Source organism: Nothoprocta perdicaria, unplaced genomic scaffold (genome assembly GCF_003342845.1).
Source record: "Nothoprocta perdicaria isolate Ctin4 unplaced genomic scaffold, notPer1 scaffold_368, whole genome shotgun sequence".
Taxonomy (NCBI): domain Eukaryota; kingdom Metazoa; phylum Chordata; class Aves; order Tinamiformes; family Tinamidae; genus Nothoprocta; species Nothoprocta perdicaria.
In genome coordinates, this window is record NW_020455608.1 from 126,254 (window position 1) to 136,893 (window position 10,640).

At 33.6% G+C, this 10,640-nt stretch overlaps 1 protein-coding gene across 1 annotated transcript in view; it reads left to right on the forward strand.

Annotated features, from left to right (window-relative positions):
• The window catches only part of MAN2A1 (mannosidase alpha class 2A member 1), a 99,415-nt gene that overhangs the window by 34,853 nt on the left and 53,922 nt on the right, over positions 1 to 10,640 (forward strand). The window contains exons 9-11 of the mRNA XM_026044488.1: positions 2,453 to 2,638; positions 3,956 to 4,070; positions 7,051 to 7,118. Coding sequence (XP_025900273.1) covers positions 2,453 to 2,638; positions 3,956 to 4,070; positions 7,051 to 7,118 — 369 coding nt within the window. The remainder of the gene's footprint in view (positions 1 to 2,452; positions 2,639 to 3,955; positions 4,071 to 7,050; positions 7,119 to 10,640) is intronic.

Genomic DNA, 10,640 nt, shown 5'->3' on the forward strand with positions numbered 1-10,640 from the left:
CTCTTGTACTGGGGAGCCCAGAACTGGACACAGTCTCCAGATGTGGCCTCACCAGGGCTGAGTAGAGGGGGACGATCACCTCCCTCGACCTGCTGGAGGAGTTATTGAGGAAAGAGAATATTAACCTGAGTGACCTAACTGGAAACATGTACTTTTTAGTAGAAATGTATTACAGCCAGTAATTACACTGTATTATTATATTTAATGATAAAAATCTAATTTTCAATTAAAATTTATATTAAAATACCTGCATCTACACAAATTTACATTTTCTTAAGACTTGTTCCTTTATTTGCATTATAGGTTATTCTCTTAATGATATCTTAGTTTTAAAGAAAAAAAAAAGTTGCATCCAGTTAAATTTAATCCAGTGTATTAAAATGTTAAATTGATTAAATGGTAAAATGGCAAACTTCTTTATTTTCTGCAAAGATGTTTTTAATTACCATTTCTGAGATGATTTTTTTAAAAATATTGACTAATGTATTTAGCCAAATAAGCACAAGTAACAAAATATGTTGATATCTTAACAGTCTTAAATCTAGCAGTATTTTTGAATGCAGTTGTGACTCAGCCTAAATCTACTCAATTCACAGCATTTACTAGTGTAAATGTAGGATTTTTTTTTTTTCCCCTGAGCTCTCCTATATGCACCTCCTGTTCTTTTTGTATTCTCCTTCTTTACATCAGGATTAACACTGCTGCTTAGTAGCCAAAAAGCTATAGTGCAAGGTTCTAACTCAGGACCCACCAAAAACAATACTTGCCTAAGAAACAAGAGAAACTTGTTTTGTTTGTTTGTATTCTTTTGTCTTTTGTTTTTATGTGACGAGTTTGTCCCTTTTGAAAGTTTAACAGTTTTCTAATGGAGATTGAATAATTGCTGATTTGAGACCGAATTAGCTTCCTCATACAATGGAGAGGAGATGGATGGATTTAAATAGCTGGTGAATGGCCATGGGCTTGGGAAATACATGGTGAATTTATTTAGGAGATGTAAAAGTTATTATATACTATGTATGTTATATTTATATATATTTCCACTTATTAAAGTGGAAATAAAGATAACTTAGTGCAGACTTTGAGTAATCAGTGAACCAGTTTTTGATCTGTTCACAAAATATTTCTACAGGTAACAAATATTTCTTCAGGGACAAATTAGATCTAAGTCTACGGTAACTGCTTTACTCACACTTCTAATTTTTAGTAGTTTGAATCAGAGGTGAGGAATAGTAAAGCTTTATGCAGCTTTTGGAGATATATTAGAGGGAGATAAGGGCTTACTTTTATGTTGAAGTGTCCTCTGGCAAAGTGTTTCTTGTGGTTTCACTTCTGGATGTCTTTGACCATTGAGCCACTGCAATGTTTAGAATAATAATTGAAACTTGAAAGAAAAATCCTCCATCAAAGAGACTGCTGTATTAGTTAGACCTGTAAAATGGAATCAGTTTATTTTTCTGAAGTGCAAAACAGTTCAAGTGTTATTCTAAAGAAAATAGCTTTCTAGTGAAGTTGCAGAAGAGTATGAACTACAGATGTAAACCTGGTGTATTGCCATTGTGAAATTACTGGATAAAACACCAAGTGGCAGCTTAACCGGAATAACCTTGGCAGAGCAGAGTATGTTTTTTGGGGAGCCAGGCTGGTGTTGACAGAAGATGGAGGTAAGTGGCAGTCATCTTCTGTTCTGATTTGTTGCTGGGGTGCAAATTCAACACATGGAAGAATTTCCACAGACATATTTTTGTTAGGCATTTCAGTATGACTGGCAATTAATACTTTTGAAAAGTAAACTTAGATTGTTACCACTAAAAAACACTGAAAAGATAATATTTTAATACTAGAAGGAGAGGAAGGCTGTTATGTTCAGTGTAAGGGTCGCTGAATCCTGTTGTCTCCTTCTCTTAGACAAATGTTTTAGTAAACAAGCAAATGAGCTAGCAGTGTTTTGAGGGGAACTTGTTTTGAGTGAAGTACAAAAGATAAAATACATGCTACATAGAATCTACAGATAATATAGTTATTCATCTTTAACATAGTATTACTCATTTGATAATTTGTTTTATTGGTATGTAACTGTACATATCTGAGGCAGTTTATCCTTAATGCACTATTTTAAGGTCTGATCTATAATGTATGAGATAACATTATTGAAAGTAGTTTGTTACTTTTGTACTGACATTTTTAGGTTATAGTTCAGTATTTCCCATCACTGAAGCCTTTCTGGAAGTTAATGAGGATAGGATAGAAGGATAAGGTGTAACAGGGCTTTTAACTATTAAAGACAGCAATAGGCAAAAAGGTATAATTGATGTATAAGATAGTTGTTTAAAGAACTCGTACAACTAGGAACAAGAAAAAATATATGAAAACTCTTTTTTCCTCCAGGTAAAATGTATGTTTTTTCCTTTTTAAAGAAACACAAATACTTGATTTTTCTCTACCATCCCAGGTCAGCTGAGATCCTTTATTCCTTGGCTTTGGTGCAGTCCAGTAAGTCTGGCAAGATGAACATATTTCCTTCAGTGGATCACTATAAATTGCTGACAGAGGCTAGGAGGAACCTTGGGCTCTTTCAGCATCATGATGCCATTACAGGAACATCCAAAGATTGGGTAGTTGTGGATTATGGCACAAGGTAATGTATCATAAATATTTAAATGTAACATAGTAACACATTTGCTACATCTAGCAACATGCTAATAGTGTACTATTAGTTAATGTGAATGTATGATGCTATTACTATCAATTTATTTGATTTTGATAGTGATTTTATTCACTTTACTCTTATCAAGTTAGGAAATATTTTCCTATTCTTATAGAATAAAAATCTAAAAATCTTGTTTATTTCCAAACAAAATTTTTCTGGGAGTTTCAAAATAAATTTGTAATTATAGGATTGCTATATTGGGTAGCAAATGTTATACATACCATATCTGCCTGTGTAGAAATGGATTGATCAAGAAGCACTGTCCTACTTACCCCCTCCTGTAGTCTTCCCACCTTATCCTGAAAAGTCTTTCACACTGTCAGTATTCTATTTTATTTGTAATATTACTTCGTTTGTATTATATCCTTTATATAAGCTGTTTTCTCAGTATTTTGAGTAATGGCAAAATATCTCACTGTGTGAATTTTTTAGAAATATATGTTTATGATATATGACTGTAGCTGTATACCTTTAAGGTAATCATGCTTTTGTTTAGGAAATTTGTACGTATTGGAATATTAAGCGCTGCTAGACTTCATGAATAGGTATCATAATGGTAGAGCATGTCTATTAAGTAAGGTATTATCTAAAATGTTTTTAGCGCATTCTATTTTCTCTTTCTCCAAGAATATAGCAACTTAAGAATATTTTCAAATTCCATAAATGTGCCTTTTTCAATATCTATATAATGTCTGTTAAAGCATCTAGTCAAGGTAATAACATGTGCAGTACACTTATCTGGCTAGGGTGTAATAAAACAGTGTCTTTCATTTTACAAAATAAATTTATGCCGCTGTGTATTTTTATGAAGTCAAAAATCTCATATTGATTGAATCAATGGAAGCATTCATTATTGCTTAAATGTGTTATTTCTGTGTTTGTTATGGCTTCTCTGACTCTTGATTACATTTTCAGGGTTGCTATCATCAGTGCAGAAACTGAAAATCCAATGTATAAAATAGAAGTGTCTGGTATTCTGGAGGCGTATGTTTCAACAGTGGGGTGGAGATGTATCTAATTTTCAGGATGCGAAGAAGGAGTATAATGAAAATGCAGAATATTTCCGCTTTTTGCTATCTGGGCAGCAATTGTTAAATAGCTGTTCTTAGGCTGATGTTTCATTAGTATTAGAAATTGCATTTCTCTTTCTGTAACTCTTCATTTTGATGTTTTGTCCTTTGGAGGCTTGTCACTCTGAATAAAGACGACTTAAGAAAAGTAACACTACTTAAAATTTTTTAACAGGCTTTTCCATTCTCTAATAAACGTGAAAAAAGTGATAATTGACTCTACTCATATTCTTATCCTGAAGGATAAAGATGCTTATAATTATGATGCATCAAACCAGTTCCTTAAGATGGTGAGTTATCTTTCTTTATATTTTCCAAAATTAAAAATTGAATAACAATATATATTTGATACAATTTCACTTGAGATTTTCAATCAGACTGAGGTTGGCCATTAGTATATGCTGTAAAATATATTACATATCACTGTTCATGTTAATGGAACATGTAGGAAAATAAAAAGGAAAACTTATTCTGTAAAGAGCTGAGGATGAGCTGTTTCCAGTTTGTGAAGCACAGAGTAAATCCAGTTGTCTTTAATTTTCATGCATATTTAGATTTGTTGTTGATTTCAGCAGCCTGCATACATGAATATACACTGTATATAGTCATGCAATTTTACTTTGCTTGTTGCTTAAGAGATACAGGAAGAAGAAAATTTCCATCTTGATGGAATATGAGCCCAGGCTGGATTTGCAAGACCAAATATAGATGAGACCTTGACCTTTTTCTTAACTGAAATGATTTGAAATGGGAGTCTATAGAGAGCAAAATTAGCAACAGATCCCCATATGTCATTTTGAGATCTATTTTACACAAGGGAACATGTTAAGAAAGCACACTTGCTAATATATTTCTCTTTTGAAAGTTCTTCCTTCTTTTCACTTTGCAGTCAGTCTACTATGATAGCTAGATAACCTTGCAAAGTACTACATGTGGAATAGATAGGAAATGAGATACTTTAATGCTATTGCGCATAAACACAGCAGGATTAAGACAGTCCTTGATATATGATTATGTGGTAATAACGATTAATGGTAGTAGCACACTGATATATATTCTGTTGGCTCAGGTATGCCTGTTGTGGTATCTTAGATTAGTCTTTCAGTTGTGTAGGTTGGAAAAAAGTCAAAATAGCCATTTATATCTCTGTGACCGTGGTATGATGTTTGTTTATTTATGCATTCATTCTGGTTTATGTATTTTTTTTTTCTCATGATTGGAAAAAGACTAACAAAGTAACTACGTACCTTAAAAATAAATTCTCATGTTATTCATAGAGATAGGCTTTCAGTATAAATATGAGCTCTTAATTATATTGAAGAGTAGTGCAAAGCTGCACTTCGCTAAAATTTCATTATTCATGTGCTATATTAGTTCATAGATTACCACTAGATCATGGAGTAGCAATTCGTGTTTGAGCTTTATGTACCGTATAGGGCTGTACTCATAGGCAAAGACGCCATTTAATTACCATTGTGTAAGCATAGATCCCAAAGAAGATGCTTATATATATGCTTTTATAATCTCCACATAAGATGGGAAAAAGCAGCTGATTATCTGTTTGCATGGTAACTGCAAGTTAACAGAAGCTTGATATTTCTGCAATTTTGTAGACACCGTGAAAAACCATTTTTGGGGTGTGACTGAATAATGTTAGTGGGAGAATTTTCAGGAACTTTGCAAAGAGGTGTTTACAAACCTAGAGCAAGTAGAGAGTCCAAAGATGCTTGTTTCAAAATATTGTCGAAAGTAGCTCATGGAAGTTGATGCCATGGATTGATCAGTGGTGGGTGTGCTGAATCAATATGAAGAGTCAAGGAATTCAAGAAGGAAGAATGATGATGCTTTGTGGGTGGGAGCACATACTGTCTGTGACAGTAAAAGGTGTCAAAGAGACGTAATTGAAGAAACAGGCCAGTAGCACTGAGGTAGATATACTCAGGGAGAAACGGCACTGCTTGGTGGAAAGTGGTGCCAGTGGAAATAGAGGTTCAAATGATACATGATGGAAGGATACCAGAAGAACGTTGCCTACCATGTTTTCAGCTGTTCCTAATTGTTAGTTACATATGGAAGCATATGGATTTTTCAACTAATATTTAGGTGTCTGGGAGATTACTGAGGAAATTGTACTTCTACAGATTTAAATTAGTAAACAAAACTTATATTGTTTGGAAGAAAATATACTGAAAAAAGAGTATGATTTAGAGACCCCAAGTGATCTGAGATCCACAGCACAAAGTGTAATGTGGGCACTGATTGCACTGGAGTTGGTGTATTACAGTCTTGTTTGCATAGAGCTAAGAGATAAAACATGAAGTGAGTAAGCAATGGATTTGAGAAACAGGACTTTGAGGATGTTTTGCAATATTTTGAGAAACTAGGGACTTTGCACTCTGCATCCAAAGTCTGCAATTATAACAGTTACCATTGAAGCCATATGAATACAACGGTGCCTTCATTGCTAGACTTTCCTTCAAACTAGATTGTGTTATGGGCTCAGTTTTATTTAATGATGTAGAGAAATAAAAGTAGGAGCATGCACAAAGTTTTAGATTGCAGTTATTGCTCAGTACAGGTCTGGGGCAAACAATGTTAAGCTAAGCCTTAATATATTCACTGTGAATATATAAAATCTTTTCATGCTAGTCAGTCACTGTGACTGGGAGGCAATGTCTTTTATTGTTTCTTGGAGTGGGTTGAAGCTCAGTGTTAGTGAGGTACAGTTTTCTTGCTCTTTGCAGAAAAGTTTACTTTCCTAAGACTGTTCTCTTCTCTGTAATGTTACATTTTATTTTAAATTATAATAATCATCAATTTAGGAATCTTGTCACTGTATTCCCATGTTTCTGCTTCATCTTCTATAGTTAAGTAGTCTACATGTTTTCTTACTTAGAGACTAAGATAATGGGGAGAGCAGTGGTTCATTATTATCTCAGTAGAACTGAGCTCTGGGTCATAGTGTACTTGAGTACTAAATAATAAATATTTTTCAGTGCAGTTACACAATTCCTTTATTAGTTTATAGGAACAAGAAAATAAACCATTATTTCAGTCTGAAATCTTTAGTTTACGGTCTTTGTGGATTTTTATCTAACATACAAAAAGAATATTTTGAAGAATGTGAAACTGGCATATTTTGATGTAATAGTAAAAGAGACTTCTGTTTATGATGTGACGAGCATGGTTTTGTATTTCCTAAAGCTCATGTGTATTTAATATACATTAATCTATGTATTCAAAAGCAAATTCAAGGATGTTCTGTTGTAGGATGATGCGCAGACCTCGCAAGATTCTCTGCCGCACAAGACAGTTATAAAGCTGACTTCACAGCCGAGGTAAAGAAGTACCCTACTACTCAGCATCTGAGATTTTGTGTTCTTTTCATTACTTGATAGTTGTTATGTCATCTTACTGTTTTATAACTTTTCACTCAAAATAATGGCAAAATGTAATTTAGCATATTTTGCTAAGATTAGTGTGTTAATTAGTGTGTTAGAGTAGAAAACTTTCTCCCAAGTATTGCTAATTTATGTGAACCAAGTATAACAGTCTTTTTATGTGGCTTTTTCAGTATTATAATGCTTAATAAATTATTCCTGAAAACTACAATAGGAAATTCTAATTGAGCCTAATTACACATGACTGAATTAATTTTCTGAGGGAGGCTTGTAATTTTTATAAGCCCGAAGTCTGGACTTGCAGATACATAGATAGAATTATAGATAACGAATTACATTTAAATTGAATTAGAAAACCAAATAGGAATATACTTTTCGTTAGCTCTACCTTTCTAGGTATTAAGAACTCTTTATTTATCTATTAATCTGTGGTTCCAGAGCTTCAGTCACAAGCGACTGAAATAGTCCCTGGGAACATTCCTGTCCATCCTGTAACGTTTATGCATGCATTCATTAAAAATGAGAAATCTCAGGAAGTTTATGGTAACATCCAAATAAAGTAACAAGATAGATGGATACGCGACCTGTTGTGTGTGTATATAAATCAAGGAATACAAATGCCTTTTTTATTTTAAAAAAGTAGGATTTATTTTAAACCTGAGCATTATTTTTGCTGAGGTTTCTATTTGGTTTATTTATTTTCTCTCTAATTAAGCTCTAGCAATTGCCAAGGTAATAATAAACCTTGCTGGCATGGCAATAATCCTAGCTCTAGAAGCTTACATTCTGTTGGAGTGCTTGTTACCCTTCAACACTATTTCTAAGATTCTTTGGAAAAAATAGTATTCATGTAATTTTAATATAGGGTAATCCTGTGAACATGCGTGCAAGTTTCTTTTCCTTCTGTACTCCTTTACTATCCCTTACCTACCCCCCTTCCTGTGAGTTTTAATCTTTTATTTGAATGAATGGATGCTTTAAGATTATCTTGCTTGTTTCCCAAGATGGTAACTTGATCTTGAACAACATGGTGGTTTTCCTATTTAAGAAAAAGGAAAAGGAAAAAAAAAGTCACTCTTTGTAGCTCTGTTAGGAGAGAATTGTATAAAGTGGTACTTGGTGGATACAGCATAGATGCTTTTCCTGACATTTCAGGATAGTTTTAATGTTTCTGTTCTCCTTGTTTGGTTTCGACTTTGTTGTATCTTAAAACCCAAAATATCTCTTATTTGCATTTGCTGTGCCCGTTACCTTGACACATAGTATACTAAGCAAGCCTTCGTTTCTTGGTGTTTATGCATTTCAAGCTCTTGCATGTTCTACTTTGTATATTAAGCAGATGTAAATGTTCTGATTTTTAACTTCAAAATTAATGTTATCCTGGGAACTTTCTTTGCTGCTGTTCTCCGAATTTGCTTTAACTTGCTAAAAAGATGACATTGGTGAATAACTGCTAAATAGTTTTTGTCTGGCATTCTGAAGATACCATACAGTTGCATAATATGTAGTTCCTATGCCAGAGTGTGTAATCGGAATTATAGGAGTTGAAACAAAGCAGCAGCAGCTTTGGCACTGCATGTAGGAAGGGAATGATGTTGTAAAGCCATCTTCAAGCCTGTTTTTGTAATGACTTTGTGTTTGGAAGCAAAATGATCTTAAGCAACTTTTGTGAACACTACTGAGTGTTTTCTTTGTTGTTACGATTTGAACATTTGAATGTTGAACTGTCTATTTCTATTTAAAGAAGAACCTCGCTTGTCTCGGTCAATCTCTCTGGTTATGTTCTGAATCTCAAATTTATTACCTGTTTAAAAGGTGAATATGTAAACTGAGATTGCACTTAGACTACAATTAGTATGTAAATATTATGAGTATGCATATGAGCATTTTAAGTAGCAGGTGAAGATGTGAAATGCAAATTTAAGTAGAATATTGAACATAACTTGATAAATTGCCATTAATGATTAGTATGTTTAACCTTCAGAGTTTTCAGTTCCTGAGGTAGAAATGGATTCTTTTTTCAAATTAACATCTGAAGCATCAGCAGTTTAGAATATGCTGTCTGATTCTCACCAAAACTTTCATAATTATTCTTTGTATTTGCATAGTTATTCTTTATTGTTCTGTCCATTGCATGTATTTTCTAGATCTGTTTGTGTTAATGTGTTCTAATATATTATTACGAGTAATAGATGATAGGCCATTGCAGCTGTGACAAGATTGTTACTTTTCTCTAATTGGCTGATTTTTTTTGCAGTTTTGCATCTTCATGTGAAGATTTTAAAAAGAATTAAAATTATTAAAATCATATTGTAAATTGACCATTCCTATAAAAGTGATTCATATCACCCACAAAATGAGAATTACAGACCCCTTGTGTGAAGCTCTTAACTCTTTTCTTTTAAGTAAACACTTAATCGTTTTCTTCTCTTTATTTTTTCAAAGTTGACCAGATCAGCTTTGTGAGAGTAATTTACAATATATATTTCTCTGTATATAGTTCCAGTTTGATACTTTTAGTCAAATATTCATTTTACTGTTTCTGAAAGTTGCTGACTGAACTATGCAGGAGAACTAATACGACTTGATTACACAGAAAATAAGAGAAGGAAAAATATATTTCTCAAAGATCAGTCTTCCAGTGTAAAGTATTTCCAAGATTATTGTGTTGAGAAGTGTAAATAGGTATCCCTTTTCAAATATTTGGCATCCTTTTTCCCCCACCTATTCATCTAATATGTCTATGAGACATAACTCTTTATTGCCTTTTTTGTGAAGCTATAATTTGTTAAAAGGTAGTACTTTCATTTTAGTGGAATTACTATGTAGAGTATTGAAATTCATATTGTGACTGCCACTTTACAACTGAACAACCTCACCAGATTTTTGAGTACTGAAGTTTTGGCCTATTTAATTAAACTAAAGCCCTTTTAAATCCTTAATGAAGTGGAGAAAAAAAAACAACCAAAGAAAATGTAAACACTTAAATGTAAGATATTAATAAGACCTCATTTAAAAAAAATTCCTTTATTACCCTTAGTTGTGTAATTCTTTGTATAATTAAACCTAGTAGCCTGTGAAGAATGTTACTCGGAGGAAAACTAGGTTGGAAAGGACTGCAATTGCAGACTACTGCTGTTAATCAAGTCCCATTTCCTTTAAATAAAGGAATCTTGAGGATGGGAAAGGATCGGTTTTTAAAAGGGCACGTGTCTGATAATTTTTACTTCATAGAATCATAGAATGCCCAAGGTTGGAAGGGACCTCAGAGGTCATCTAGTCCAACCCCCCTGCTCACGCAGGGTCACCTAGAGCACGTGGCACAGGGCTGCGTCCAAGCGGGTTTTAAAGATCTCCAGAGAAGGAGACTCCACAACCTCCCTGGGCAGCCTGTGCCAGGGCTCTGTCACCCTCACTGTCAAAAAGTGTTTCCTTAAGTTCCTGTGGAACTTTTGGTGC